This window comes from Leguminivora glycinivorella, chromosome 1, assembly GCF_023078275.1.
Source record: "Leguminivora glycinivorella isolate SPB_JAAS2020 chromosome 1, LegGlyc_1.1, whole genome shotgun sequence".
NCBI classification, from domain to species: domain Eukaryota; kingdom Metazoa; phylum Arthropoda; class Insecta; order Lepidoptera; family Tortricidae; genus Leguminivora; species Leguminivora glycinivorella.
The window spans coordinates 8,869,461-8,885,878 of NC_062971.1; the positions used below are offsets into that span (position 1 = coordinate 8,869,461).

Sequence of the window (16,418 nt, forward strand, 5' to 3'; positions counted from 1 at the left end):
GAGTTGAATTTTGAATTTAGATTTGAGATGGTTGGGTGGATGGCGAGACTGAAAATGGCTGGTCCAAGAGGATCACCCTGCTGGCACCCAACCGCAGATGATAAGCGATGGGACTTGAATACTAAGTGCGAGGGCTGATGGTAGCACTGCCACAGATATTTATAGATCATGGGTGTAGCTTCTTGAACTTGTTTGAGAAGAACCCCTCTATCTAAGGAATTAAAAGCGTCCTTGACATCCACCTTCAGCAACACCTCACAATTATCGTTTCCAGCAAAGGCGCGTGCAGCATGAACTGCAGCTTCACAGCCGCCTTTGCTGCCGAAACCGAGTTGCAGTGGCTGAAATTTTTTTGTCAATTTAGAATATATGTATTTACAACAGATTTTCGAACATATGCGCCTAATTGTGAGGCCTACTGCGATAGGTCGTATGCCTCCGTCTTTTTTCTTTAGGGCACATAGGCTGGCTCCATATAAAATAGCTAAAACCTCAGTGCATACTTTTCCAGATAGCATTAGGTTTACCAGCTGCGTAATGTCCTCCAAGAGCTGGTCGCCGGCGTCACCAGTGGCGCCGCATAACAGGTCTTTAAAATGTTGTGGAGAGAGGCCGTCGAGGCCACCGGCGGAGCCATTCTTGAAAGACATTACAGCAGCTAGCACATCCTTTTTAGTCGCCTCCAGGTTTGGCGCTTCTGAATCTGGGGGAACAGGCAAATTGAGAGATGTTGCTGGAGGTGGATGTTTGGATATTAATGCTGAAACTGTATCAGGGGTGTCTGGTGCAACAACATCACTGGAGAAAAGCAATGTGGCGGCACCTTAATATCGCCATCCATTACTTTTTGCTCGACTGTATGAAATAGTTTTGTATCCTCTTTCGAGTTGCGTTTTAGCTGCGGCCGAGGGGGTGAGACTTGGTTTGCAGGATTTAAACAATTTAATTTTTTGGGTAAGTGATACATTATTATTAGTTTCACTGGCGTGTAATATATTGTATGAGAACGAAAATAATTGAGACCAACTATCAACTGTGTTTTCACTCACTGTCTTTGATATAGTTTGCCTTAGGGCGTTCGCAACGGATATGCGAGCTCCTTTAGGAATTCTTTTTACGATAGGAGTTGCATTCCGTTGCGAAGCGAGCCAAGTCGGTAAATTATCGAAAGTGTTGTCAGTTCTGGTGTGTGTGGGCAACGGATAAGTACAGCGCCCAGGCGCTGCAATTATACGTTGCGGCTGTTGGTGTGTTTGTGACTGGGTTCTGTGAGTGCGGGTAATGTGGTTGTTGAGGCCTCGGCGGCCTTTGTAAAGCCTGGACTGTGGTGGGCAGTGGGGGCATGGTAAGAGATCTCCGGTGACATTGTTGGTGGCAGTGCTGGGTCTATTTTGGAGAGAAGATGTAGAAGGAGCTTGTGACAGAGGACTAGGGAGCATATAAACTAACTAATGCACTAATACTACACTTAAAATACAATAAGAAATAAAAATATACATAAAAGCGGCACTGCACTGAATGTATTTTCTACATAGTTTTTGTTTTTTTTGAAGAAGGAGAAAATAAAAATGTATAATACGAGAGTAAAAACCAAAACGAGTATAAAAAAATGGGTCAAACAACGGCGACTCCTACTGGAGAAGGACTTGAGTCAATTATTCCTCATGCTCTTTTCACAATCATGTATCACTGGAAGACATGGGCATCATGACCACTGTAAGAATTGTATTTTGGGACACTTTCTTTCTTGTAAACATTGTTATGATTTTTTCATGTTTTCTTAAACTGACATGACGTCTGTCAAGCCGGCGCCGCAGATATAAGAGCCCGATTACTCGGGCTGCGGTATGCGCAGATAGAATTTCCCAGCAGTAGGTCGGCTGTAGCCTTTGTAGATTAGTTTAGGCCATAAGCGAGAATTTGGAACTCATTAAAAGGAGATTTTGGAACTCATTAAAAATATTTACGACAAAGAGCGTTTTTTACAGCGTGTTTTCAGTTGCTAGGCGATGAGTATTTTGAAAGATTAAAGTTGTCATAATTTGAATTTTATATATTGCCATAGGTAAATTTGTGCATAGAGATTATCTAAATTACATATTTTTGGTTATAAACAATATTGATATTTTATTTAAAAAATACAAATTGAATAAATAATGAATTCATAGCCGACAGCTGTTAATAATAGATTATAGTTGTAAGTAAACACTAGTTCGCTAATAAATTAATTATCTATTGAATTGAATTTTTGACTGTGTAATGTGTATATATGTCACCGTAAAATTGTAAACACCGTTAGTTTATAATTTCACTAGCGAGATTATGAACTAACGAAATATTGTGATCCGTAACGTACAGTTCACAATTTGACGGATTATTTTTACGTTAGATTATAATCTAACGAAGCGAAACCGTCAAATTGTAAACTGTCATGGCGTCGGAACGAAGCTAGCGCTCTGATTGGTCGGTTTTATAGTAGATCGTTCTGTGGCCATAGAGTGACTGACACCAATAGACACTGCTATCACAGATGTCTATCAAAAACCACATTAAACTTTTATCATCAAAATTCGATATTTTGTTTAAGGAAATGGTCGAACTCGCCAAATAAACAAAATTGTCAGTTACTTTGCTTGTTATGTGGCGGTTTAATTGGTATATTTCTTGTGATTTAATATTTACTTTTCCAAAAAAAAAAGTTAGTTTATAATCTTACTAGTGAGATTATAAACTGACGAGTTATGGTGAACCGTAACGTTCACAATTTAACGGATTATTTTTCGTTAGATTATAATCTAACGGAGAGAAACCGTCAAATTGTAAACTGTCATAATATGCGTCAGGAGCTAGTGCCCTGAATGGTCTGTTTTTTGTTAGATCGTTCTGGGCCCATAGTAGTACCTAACATAAATGGACACTACAATCACATGTCTATTATTAGTACATTACTCTTCTTTCAGTCGTGTTTTGGTTTATCGACACTCGTTTCAAACTTCCTCTATTTTGCACTTGTATCGTTCGACGTTTTTCAGTCTATACATATGGCCCTTTAAAGTTTCGATATGGGCACATAATTAACCACATTTCGCACTAGTGCCATAAAACTGCACCATGTGTACTGAAATATACTTTTTAATACAGTAGCTCAAAAAGTGCCCGTTTTTTGTTTGTTTAGCTTGCGAGAAGTTGTATTTTACGCACTCATGCGTAAAAAGTATGCGTTCCATTTTACGACTACATACCGAGCTGTTTTAATATTAGTCTATTTTACTAAGACGGCAAAAAAACTATAAACTTACTATGAAGTGATTAATGTTTAAAACATTGATATTTCATAAATGTAATTGTTTACTTTTAGTCATATTAAACATAAGTTATAAAATGGATTATACTTTGAAAAAGTGGCTCAGAATGAGTCGTGTAAACAGAACGTGAAATGGAACGAAACGCGTCGTCTGTCATTTAAAGTAGTGGCGTCTTAGGCTGGGCGCACACGGAGGCGACAGTTGCACGGCGACATCTTTTGTCTCTGTCGTTACTATATGCGTCCAAGACAGAGACAAAAAATGTCGCCGTGCAACTGTCGCCTCCGTGTGCGCCCAGGGTCACCAACTTAAAGCAAGCACGTTCAAAAACCTTAATATGTTACGCGATTTGTCATAATTATTTTATGTTATTTGCAATACTTCGACGCATAAATGAATCGATTGAATTAAAATGTAGGTATACACCGTGTTTCACTTAACACTAAAAACCTGAAAACAGTTTGTTCAGAATCGAGAGTAGAATCGATTGAGCTATATCTTGATGGGGGTATTATTTTTATTTAAATTCGTATTATTAGTTATTTTTTACGTGCCTATTCTATTGTACTCGTAAGACAACATTGTGTATATCGCACTGCTAGAGGTTGTTTACTTTTTTCAGTATTTAGGGGTATTAATACTGGCTGGTTACTTGAACGATTATTTTTTCCGCTACGAGTTTGACGTTGTTTGTCAGTTTAATCTTAATGTTTATCATAAGTCATAACAAATTGAACTCGTACCTAATTACAACCTTGTCATTTGAATATTGGGTTTAAATTTGCTTACTGCGATTACCTGTCCAATTTGAAGTTTACTGTGACAAAGCTTTAAAGTGTTTTACAGTGACATCTTAGCTGTCTATTGGTAAACCTTATGTCGTTGCAGTAACGTACATAAATAAATAGTTTTATGGTTTATGGTGGAAGTTAGCAATTATTTTATTGAGTGTAGAGCTAAAAGTCAAGTAGAGCTGTACAGAAAATTAAAAGATGAATACTCTAGATGAGTTTAAAAAAATAAAAATCAGTTGGGGTGTCTGAGGTTTTGAGTGTTACCGGAAACACTTTTTTTTTTATTTTTTTTTTTTTTTTACACACACGGTACGGTGTACGGTGTGTGTCGTTCGTCACACGTGCGAGAATGTCATTCTTCACTCGTCTCGAGTTTTGCCACTCGCGTCCCGCTCGTGGCAAAATGTCTCGGGACTCATGAGGTAATGACATACTTCTCGCACTTATAACAAAATGTACTATTTCAGTACAGATGGTGCTTATTTTACGCACTAGTGCGAGAAGTGGTTCATTATCATATGTCAGGACGAAACTTTGGAGGGCCATCTGTACCTAAAAACGTCGTACGATACACGTGCGAAAAGGAAATTTGTAACTCGTATCGTGGCGTGTCGATTTAAAACATTAATTTATCGCCACTCGTTTCTAACTTCCTTTTTTACGCACTTGTATCGTAATGTACTATTTTAATACATTAATTGACATCTGTGATTGTAGTGTCTATTTATGGTAGGTACTCTATGGGCACAGAACGATCTAGCAAAAAACTGAGCATTCAGAGCGCTAGCTCCTGACGCATACTTATGACAGTTTACAATTTGACGGTTTCTCTCCGTTAGATTATAATCTAACGAAAAATAATCCGTTAAATTGTGAACGTTACGGTTTACCATAACTCGTCAGTTTATAATCTCACTAGTAAGATTATAAACTAACGGTTTTATTTTTTTGAAAATTGAATATTAAATCACAAGAAATATACCAACTAAGCCGCCACATAACAAGCAAAGTAACTGACAATTTTCTTTATTTGGCGAGTTCGACCATTTCCTTAAACAATATATCGAATTTTGATGATAAAAGTTTAACGAGATTTTTAATTGACATCTGTGATTGCAGTGTCTGTTTGTGTCAGTCACTCTATGGCCACAGAACGATCTACTATAAAACCGACCAATCAGAGCACTAGCTTCGTTCCGACGCCATGACAGTTTACAATATGACGGTTTCGCTTCGTTAGATTATAATCTAACGTAAAAATAATCCATCAAATTGTGAACTGTACGTTACGATTCACGATATTTCGTTACTTCATAATCTCGCTAGTGAAATTATAAATTAACGGTTTTTACAATTTTACTGTGACATATACAAGACTGTAGTTTTCTAATAAGATACCAAATTGACGATATTAATTATTCCTTTTTTAATTACTAATTTTTATTTCTTTTTTACTCTACAATTATTTCGAATATCGACTGACATTTTACAATTAATTATATATAAGTATGGTACCTTGATGTTTAATAGTATCATCAGCTTGGTATTACTAATTAAGCTTTAATTACAAATTTAAACATATATTATAATTATGTACTAGTATTAGTTCTACTAGTATTAGTACCGGTCTAAAACAAGGCGATGCCCTGTCTCCTATGCTTTTCAATTTGGTCCTGGAACATGTGGTTCGAAAACTGGTATCACTTGAGGTTGGAGTAAACCTGAATGGAAGGCATAGACTGATAGGGTACGCGGATGACCTGGCCTTGCTAGGGGAAAACCGTGAAGAGATGGCATTATCGGCAAGGATTTTGGAGCAAGAAGCAGCAAAAGTGGGTCTCAGAATCAACCATGAGAAAACGGAATACCTCCATATGAAGCGGTTCAGGGACAGTCGCGCCCAGAGGCAGAACCTACGTGTGGGCGAAAACGCGTACAAGGGCGTTTCGAAGTTCAAATACCTCGGGTGCACTGTCACTGATTCAGATTCAGATTCAGATTCAGATACAGATTCATTTATTTCTTAATAAGTATTACATGTTTTTATTACAAACGAATATAAAAATGAGTACATATTAAGATCGTCAGAAATATAGAATTGTTTAATAACGATAGAGTGGACTGTAGGAAAATTCGAGAAATTGGGGGGCGACAGGGAGTCAAGATTTAGGGAGTCAGTTGGGCAAGAAAGTTGCGTTATATTATGAAAATGGTGTTACTAAATGGATGAACTAAGTGTGAAATAGTGTAACACGAAGATTACCTTTCGACGCGCCGATGATGGGACTGAATCGCTGGTCACCGTTGAAGACCTCGGGCTGGATTCTGGCTGTCCTTTGTCGCTCGCTAGAAAGTAGGCTAAGAACCGTTACCTCTAGTCGTTCAACTTAGCCCTCGATTCTGCCGCTCGACGGTCTCCGGGCCTCTCCTGATACACTACACTGATTCTAGCTAGTTTAAATGTTTGGCAGTAGCACTTTTACTGAACGGCGCGAGAGTTAGTAACGAAAGCGATAGCGAGAGATGTGCACTGGTAGTCGTTCGGTGACAAACTGACTGTCAGTTTTCAACTGACAGCGATTCAAAAAATGTTAGTGTTGCCACGATAAATGCAAAATAATCCTATAAAATGAAAATGCAAGGTCAAAGCTGAACATTCCGCCCACCAAAATGCATTGTATTTTTACCAAGCCGAAATAAACGACAAAAAACTTAAAACTAAACGAAAATGGACGACACAAGTTTAGTGACCTATAAAGGTCACAGCGGTATTGGGCACAACTTGACCACAGGCCGCTTGTACAGTCCTGTGGCAGTGCGCACAGTGACCACACGACAGATCCCGTCAGATCCGGGGTGTGTGTCAATGATGCGGCCCAAGGGCCACTTCATTGGACTCGTTTGCTCGTTTACAACGAGCACGAGCGTGCCGACTTGGACGTTAGGATGTTTGTAGTGCCACTTCATCCTCTGCTGGAGAGTATGCATATACTCCTTCGACCACTTGCTCCAGAAGTCCTGGTGCATCTTCTGTAGCAACTTCCAGCGTTGGAGAGGGCCGACACGAACGTCTGACAGGTCTTCCTCGGGCACTATCGACAAGGGTTCCGTGGTGAGGAAGTGACCTGGAGTCAGAGCTGATAGGTCGTTTGGATCAGAGCTGAGAGGAGTGAGTGGCCTTGAGTTGAGCAGAGCTTCAACTTGGCTCAAGACCGTCGAGAATTCCTCATAGGTCAGCCGCTGATTGCCGATGACACGCGACAAGTGTGTTTTCACCGCCTTGATCCCAGCTTCAGCAAGGCCTGAGAAGTGTGGGCTACCCGGCGGGTTGAATTCAAACCTGATGCCATCGTGTGTAGCAGCGTCCTTCACTAGCCGTTGGAGGATGTTGCTTGCACCGACGAAGTTTTTCCCTTGGTCGGACACTAGACGACAGCATCGACCACGACGCGACACAAACCGCCGAAGTGCGGCCAAGAATGCGTCTGATGACAATTCCGTGGCGAGCTCGATGTGGACCGCCTTTGTCGCAGTGCAGACAAAGACGCAGACGTAGCCCTTATAAGTCTTATTATTGCGACCGCGTCCACGGCCGAGGGCGATGTCAAAAGGCCCTCCAAAGTCGACCGCTGCGCTAGAGAAAGCCTTAAGCTGGTTTATTCGATAGGAAGGCAGATCCCCCATGAACGGCGCCGGGGCACCCAGTGGGCGTACCCGAAAGCACCTCAAACACTTCGATACGACCGCATAAATAGCTCGTTTTGGACTCATAATCCAAAAGTGTTGCGCTAGCAGATTGTGGAGGGTTTGAACCCCTGGGTGCATGAACCGCTTGTGATATTCGTCTATAAGAAGAAAGGTCAAACGATGGTCGCGAGGTAGAAGCAATGGATGCTTCACGTCGAAATCGAGAGAAGCTCGGGACAAGCGGCCGCCCACCCTAAGGAGACCCGCGTCATCCATGAATGGGGCCAATTTTCTAAAAGCTTTAGGAAGAGAGTTCGATAGGTTATTCGAAATTTTCTCCGCTTCCTCCGCGAAGCTATGCTGTTGCACGCAACGCACGAGAACCAAGAGTCCTTGCTGGATCTCGGGAGGTGTTAGAGGCCCGCTCAACAATTTGCTGGGCACCTTTTGGTTCTTCGCATTATTTGCGAAGCGGCGACAATACGCTATGATACGTTGAAGCGTCCGTAGCGACGAGAACCGCTCCATCAAGGACTCAAGTAGTGAGCTGTCGTTAGACACTACGAGAACCGTAATCCTCTCCTCGTCATGGAGAATATCCCTCTCTGGCTCTAGCGCCGACTTAGGCCAGCTTTCAGCAGGACGGCTGAGCCAAACTGGCCCGTTCCACCAACAGGTTTGGTTGACCAAATCGTGGGGAAGTAAACCCCGCGATCCGCAGTCCGCTGGGTTGTCGGTAGTTCTGACGTGATGCCATGATTCGGGAGGGATGATGTCCTGTATATGACTGACCCGGTTGGCCACAAACGTCTTCCATCTGGATGGACAAGACTTGATCCATGTCAACGTCACGCTTGAATCCGACCAAGCGAACACCTGGCCGACTGAGTGAAAAGGCTTCAAAGCTTCCACGACCGAAGCCATCAAGTCTGACAGTAGTACCGCTGCAAGCAATTCAAGTCACGGCACTGTTAACTTACGCAGGGGCGCAACCTTAGATTTTGCGCAAACCAGCTGGACGTTGACCTTACCGGTCGCATCCACTGTGCGACAGTAGACGACGGCACAGAAGCCACGTTCTGAGGCGTCACAAAATCCATGGAGGTGTAGTATGTCGAATTCTCCAATTAAACGGCGAGGCACAGATACAGCGCTTCATGACGATAGCTGTGTCTTGAACTCGTGCCATTCTACCCTGATGCTTTCCGGGACATCTCCGTCCCAAGACACGCCAGAAACCCAAAGTAGCTGCATCAGATACTTGGCTAGGAACGTTACGGGCGAAAGAAAACCCAGTGGATCGAAGATCCTAGCTATCTCCGACAGAATGGTGCGCTTGGTACATCGGCCGTCCGGAGTTGATGCAACACGGAAGCGAAAAGAATCCGATTGAGGTTGCCAAAGCAAGCCCAATATTTTGAGAGAAATGTCACTAATTTCTTCGAAGTTTTTGAAGTCCTCCGAGTACAAGTCGGTAGACGGGAGATTCTCCAGGAACTCACTACTATTGGAGGTCCACTTCCTCAGGTGGAAACCTCCCGACGACAAAATGTTCGTAAGTTCAGTCTGGAGTGAACGCGCCCGTTCGACAGAGTCCGCGCCAGTGACGACGTCGTCGACGTAGATGTCACGAGCGAGAACGGCTGAGCCTCCTGGGTATTCGGATGCAGCATCACTGGCAAGCTGAGCCATTGTGCGGAGAGCTTGGAATGGTGCGGCAGAGACCCCGTAGGTTACCGTTTTCAGGCGGTAGTCGCGGACAGGACCGACAGCAGAGGGTCACCATAAGATGCGTTGAAACTCAGCATCTTCTTCAGGAACCAGAATCTGTCTATACATCTGCTTCACGTCGCCTGTGAAGACCACGGCGTGCCAGCGAAAACGTATAAGCAGGTCGAAGATGTTGGTCTAAAGCTTGGGCCCAGCGAGGAGACTATTATTTAAGGACAACCCGTTGGCGTCCTTGGCACTTGCGTCAAAAACCACGCGAAGAGGCGTTGTGACAGAATCGCGCAGAATTCCATGGTGAGGAATGTAGTAGAAATGGCCTTCACTGGTAGAAGGAGGTTCTACTGACTCCAGATGGCCGCGAGACTCATAGTCATCCATGAATTCCACATAAGCCCTTCTGAATTCGGGGTTAGAGCTCAATTTGCGTTCTAGCGACACGAAGCGTTTAAGAGCTATTTCGCGAGAGTTAAGGAAGGTAGGTTTGTTCGCAGGGTCGACAAACGGTAAAGGGACTACATACCTGCCTTCTTCGTTCCGATAATATTTTGTACGAAAGTAGTCTTCGCAGCGTTGGTCCTCCTCAGAGACGAAAGGTTTAGCTGGAGGACTGACGCTTTCCAACTCCCAGAATTTCTTAATAGAGTCATCAAGCGACAGAATCTGCGACGGACTCGACACGAAAAAACAATGTTTATTATTGTTACGATAGGATACCAGAGCACTGGTGGTGAGTTGAGTCCCATCACACTCACCCATAACGACCCATCCGTAGATAGTTTTCAACAAGGTAGGCTGTCCAGGCCCCCATGCCGTATACCAGGTAACAATGATGATACAAAGACCTGGGCGTTAAGCAACAGGTCCACCGGGGCGAGCTTGGCGAAGTCAGGATCAGCCAGCGACAAATTCCTGATGTGCAACCACCCCGACGAATCGACAGGCTGTGGAGGTTGATCAGCACATACAGGCGACAACACGAGAGAGTCAAGTTTAATACTCGAAGAAGAGGGATTGTTCCCTAGTGGTTTTATTTCACATGTTAGTGATCCGAAAGTTTGACAAGGCAGGTTGCCGATACCAAATACCGTATGTTGGCCAGTTGTTGCGAAGCCCAGCCTTTCTGCGCATGCTCTTGACATAAAATTGCATGCACTAGCCCCATCCAGCAGTACACGCACCGGTCGAAAGATACCAGAACTGTCCCGAATTAACACTTTGGCAGTTGCAAAGAAAATGGTATTGTCTCCTGCCGTTGCAGTCAAGACAGTATTATTACTGTTGCTATTACTGCTAGTACTAGGTGGGGCATCGACAGCCTTTGCTGGCGCTTCAATCTTTTTTGTGAAGTGCAACAGTTCATGATGTGAACGGTTGCACACCCTACAGCGACTAGCCTGACACGTTTTCACCCTATGTGAATCGGAAAAGCATAAGATGCACAGGCCCTTCTCCTTTATGAAGCTAAACCGAGCCTCGTCACTCAAGTTAAGGAACTTGCCACATTTATCGAGGCTATGCTGCCCCGTACAACAAATGCATTTTAATGTTGATGGAGTAGCGACAACAAGCGCAACTTTCCCCTTAGCTTGCGGTTTAACATTCGGGAAGCTGAAGCCTACCACTAAGGTTCGAGTTCTCCAGAGCCCTACTCCGCTTTTCAATAAAACCCTTTAACTCTTCGAACTTCGGGATGTCATTGTTAGACGCAAGCTGCAACTCAAATGCCTCACGCGTGGCGACATCTAACTTTGACCACAGCAGGTAGTATAGCATAAAGTTTTTGTCTGGGAGGTTAAATTTCGATAGAATACTCAAGTTCTCATTAAAGTTTATGACGACTCTTTCCAAATCCGTTTTATTCCTAACCGGCTCGCAGTGCAACAACTTTTCATAATACATGGCAGCTATTTGCCTCTTCCGGTCATAATAGTTGGACAGTGTCTCATAAGCGCACCCATAGTTATCCCCTGACAGAGGGAAACTCTTAATCAGATTATATGCAGAACCCTGGACACTTGATAATAAATAGTGTAACTTTTCCACACTGCTTATTGTGTTCCGAGTGTGGATAAGCGAGTCGAACAACTCTTTGAAAGAGATCCAATTTTCTAATTTCCCATCAAACGGTTTTATAGTTATCTTTGGAAGCTTAGCTAAATTTGTTTCAAGCGCCAATGGTTTCACTTCCGACGTGTCACCTACCCTAGCCAACTGCCTTAACCTACACTTAACTAATTTCAACTTACTTTCGAACTCTTTAGTGACCTCGTACTCTTCTTCCCGTTTGGCGGGTAACAACGCCCGCAAAATCCGTAACTGCGCGTTGTGGAAGTCTCTTTCCAGATCTTTAATGTCGGACTCGTCATAACCTTCCAATCCCGACGCCTCAATATTCTCAAGACGGAAAATTGCATATCCCCGCGCTACACGGAACATGTCCACTGTCGCGGGCTCGATATCAGTATCCTCGCGGTCACTCATATTAATTAAAAGTATTAAAACTGCAGTAAATAACACAAACACGGCAGAAATAAACCAGAGCAATTATTATAACCTTTCGACAAAACACCGCGAAGCAACTGACACTGACAGTTGATTGACGTTGACAACTGCGACAATGTTGCCAGTATTAATTATGGTGAACGAATGGTTCAGTAAAGGCGCTACTACACGACTTACAACTTTCTTGCTCACCCTCGACTTTTTTATGACTTTTATAAGTCTACCCTAAACAAAAATAACAAATGATATGACCAAGCTAATTTGAATAAGCAACAAACGAGAAACGACAAAACCAACGGTCACTATTCAAATTATTCGGTTCGAAGACCAAAATGTTTAATAACGATAGAGTGGACTGTAGGAAAATTCGAGAAATTGGGGGGCGACAGGGAGTCAAGATTTAGGGAGTCAGTTGGGCAAGAAAGTTGCGTTATATTATGAAAATGGTGTTACTAAATGGATGAACTAAGTGTGAAATAGTTTTATATAATAAGATTACCTTTCGACGCGCCGATGATGGGACTGAATCGCTGGTCACCGTTGAAGACCTCGGGCTGGATTCTGGCTGTCCTTTGTCGCTCGCTAGAAAGTAGGCTAAGAACCGTTACCTCTAGTCGTTCAACTTAGCCCTCGATTCTGCCGCTCGACGGTCTCCGGGCCTCTCCTGATACACTACACTGATTCTAGCTAGTTTAAATGTTTGGCAGTAGCACTTTTACTGAACGGCGCGAGAGTTAGTAATGAAAGCGATAGCGAGAGATGTGCACTGGTAGTCGTTCGGTGACAAACTGACTGTCAGTTTTCAACTGACAGCGATTCAAAAAATGTTAGTGTTGCCACGATAAATGCAAAATAATCCTATAAAATGAAAATGCAAGGTCAAAGCTGAACAAGAATTATTAAATATTTGATAATTAACAAGATTATTATTATTAATACATACAATAGACATCATTTATTTGCAATTACAATATAATCAATGTGATATAATTTAAACATTTTTGCAGTGGCATTAGTATTCATTATTTAAGTATTCCTTTATGCTGTACAATGTTTTATCTAGTAGCAATTTCTTTACTTGGCGACTGAAAGTGTTGACATTAGTTTCGGCTTTAGTTCGTTTTGGTAGCTTATTATATAATTTCTGAGCCATTATCTTAGGACATTTTTTTGTAATATTTAATCTACATTTTACTGGTCTCAGATCATCTGGATATCTTGTTGGGCGTGCACTTATATCCTTAGTACATACAAATTCACTTTGGTTTCTTCTCACATATAATAATACCTCATAGATATATATTGATACGGATGTCAGAATTCCTAGATTTTTAAAGTGGCCCCTACAACTATATCTATACTTTGCATTAGCTAAGATCCTAACGGCACGTTTCTGCATTTTAAGAACTCGCTCGAAATCTGTTGCGTTTCCCCACAATATAATTCCGTAGGAGATGATTGAGTGGACATAGGCGTAATAAGCTTCCTTAAGATTATTATTCGAGATAAGTGGTCTTAACTGATACACATACAAGGGAGGACGAAATCAACATCCGAACTCAAAACACCTTACGCTGCAGTGCTGCTCTCCACAAGGTCTTGGTGTCCAAGCTTCTTAGTAGACACACAAAACTACGGATCTATAAGACCGTGATCCGCCCCATTTTAATGTATGGGTGTGAGGCTTGGACACTAACACTCAAGGAGGAAAACAGCCTCCTACTAACAGAACGTAAGGTGTTCAGGAAGATTCTGGGACCCGTGAAAAGAGACGATGGCAGTTGGAGAATCCGAAAAAATGCCGAAATTGAACATCTTATAGCCGAACCGAATATAATAGGTGAGACCAAGGCACATCGTCTCCGCTGGCTTGGCCATCTTATAAGGATGGGTGAGGATCGGGCAGTCAAGAGAGCCTATCTGGGTTGTCCAACTGGACGCCGTCCCGCTGGCCATCCTAAATATCGTTGGGCAGATAGAGTGGAAGCAGATCTCCGTGAACTCGGCGTTAACGAGGGCTGGCGAGAGGTCGCTCTGGACCGCGTAAAGTGGCGTGCTCTTGTGTTGGAGGCCAAGACTCACTTTGGGTCGTCGCGCCAACAAAGTAAGTAAGTATTAGTTCTAATCTTAAGCTAATGTTCAACACAATTTTTTTGTTATGAATAAATGAAATGAAATGAAATTACGGAATTATGAATGCTAATGAATTAAATATTACTATTAATTACTATTACATTAAATAAATTGATACTGATGATTTATGATATGCGTAATGCACGTCAACTTTGATACAATATTGAATATTTAAATAAAAAAATATGCAAAGTGAATATATTATTTGGCAATTATTATGAATTAATTAAAATTATTAAATGAAAATTACTGAAAATGAACTCAAAAAAATAGGTTCAAAAACTTGGGCGTTTTTGAACATTTCATAACAAACATATTGAAAACATAGGCATGTTTTTTTAGGACATTCTTACGCAAATTGAATGAGTCCCACGGTAAGATCAAGAAGGCTTGTGTTGCGGGTGCTCAGACAACGATATAATTATATAATATACAAATACTTATATACATAGAAAACATCCATGACTCAGGAACAAATATCTGTGCTCATGCTCATCACACAAATAAATGCCCTTACCGGGATTCGAACCCAGGACCGCGGCTTAGCAGGCAGGGTCACTACTAGGGATTGAACCTACATTGTACTAGTTTCATTCATACGACTTTGATGAATCCATCTGTGACCGCTGTCTGTTACTGCCCACGCTACCAAAACAAATAATATCCTACCGACTTTTGAAACCTGTTTAGCAAATTCAACATCATCCCTTTAACTTATATTTAAGTATTCTAATTTAGAACAAATCTAACTTTGCAATACCGTCCGTGAGCTGAAGTAGTCAAAGAACATTAATATTTAAATAAAGTGAGAGGCCGCGGCGGTAAACAATGATTAAATATTACCGCGCCAATTATTAGCCCATCATTATAAAATTATTATACCTATGTGTAATGAGTGTTTCCCATTGTTAAAGCTAGTTCGATTATGTTCACCTTTGGAAAGCAGACTTCTGGTTACAGGGCATAATACTCCAATTCGAACTGAAAAATGGAATAAATGTCATTCAATTATAATCTTAGGCTAAATAGGTCCTTATAACCCATACTAATATTATAAATGGGAAAGTGTGTGTGTCTGTTTCTTTGTCTGTCTTTCACGGCAAAACGGAGCGACGAATTGACGTGATTTTTTTAAGTGGAGATAGTTGAAGGGATGGAAAGTGGCAAAGGCTACATGTTGTCTCTTTCTAACGCGAGGTAAGCCGCGGGAAAAAGCTAGTACTGTTATAAAAATAAATCAAACTAAACATATAAAAAATTACCTACTTTTATATTTTTTGTTTCGCGAGCTTTATTCTTACTGTACTTTCTTGCTACGATCGTACCTGCAGGTAACACCGGGTACCTACTTGCAGCGAGAAACTTGAAACGCATGCTTGAAATAAAATAAAATAAACGAGTATAAATAATAAACTCCATTAATGTAATAATGTAACAATATTTACGTAATGTAAACATATTGTAACTAAACCTCCGCTCACCATACTTATTTACTTACTTACTTACTTGACTAATCAACAGTATAGCTAACTCCCATTTAAATATACCCCGTAAATTTGGCCTTGTGATCGTCCAGCGTGAGTATGTAGAACCCTTCGATGTGAACCGCGATAACCTAGATCCTTTAATGAGTATCAGCTGTATTTTTGACTAATATTTAAATTTTTATTTTAAAGAAGAATAAAGGCTATTGTAGCATAATAATATAGTGTTATAAAAGAGTATTTTATCAGATTTAGGCCTAGAAAGTTATATGTGAGAAAATTAATGACGTAATGAAGAAAATTTTAGAATAAAAGTTAGTGTGTGAAACATACATGAAATAAATATTAAAAAATATTTTGGTAATCATCCGCTACGCCTTATTAGTGGTCCCGGCTTGGGCAAGGGCTTGCGATACGGTATGGGACCCCTGACCTGATCAAACCACTTTATCAGGATCCTAAGCAAGTAAGCCTGAAGGCTATCTATCTACGAACTAACCCCCTTTTTGTTTTGTTCCTTTTTCCCTAGCTAAACCCCCCGTTCCCCAATACTGCTAATAGACCATAACTTCTCGATCTTTCTAATGTTTTATTGAAACACCGAGCAGTTGCTAACTTTTATAAAACTAAGTAAGTCAAACTTATCTAAGCTTTCCATCAGTGGACGGCGCTCGCTTGCCACTGGGCCCTATAACAAACCTATACTTTTATTCCAAAGAATAGTTTGTTTCCCTAACCAACTTGATAGAATTTACCTTGAAAAACCAGTTAGCAACACTAAG

At 41.4% G+C, this 16,418-nt stretch overlaps 1 protein-coding gene across 1 annotated transcript; it reads right to left on the minus strand.

Moving 5' to 3' along the window:
• Positions 1-6,859: 6,859 nt before the first annotated feature.
• On the minus strand, positions 6,860-8,710 carry LOC125233753. Its single transcript, XM_048139832.1, has one exon. It carries the CDS (start codon positions 8,708-8,710, stop codon positions 6,860-6,862), a length of 1,851 nt encoding a protein of 616 aa, XP_047995789.1.
• Between the last annotated feature and the right edge of the window lie 7,708 nt (positions 8,711-16,418).

Excerpts from the sequence above, each read along its gene's own strand:
- LOC125233753 (XM_048139832.1), bottom strand. The coding sequence starts at position 8,710 with ATGGCTTCGGTCGTGGAAGCTTTGAAGCCTTTTCACTCAGTCGGCCAG.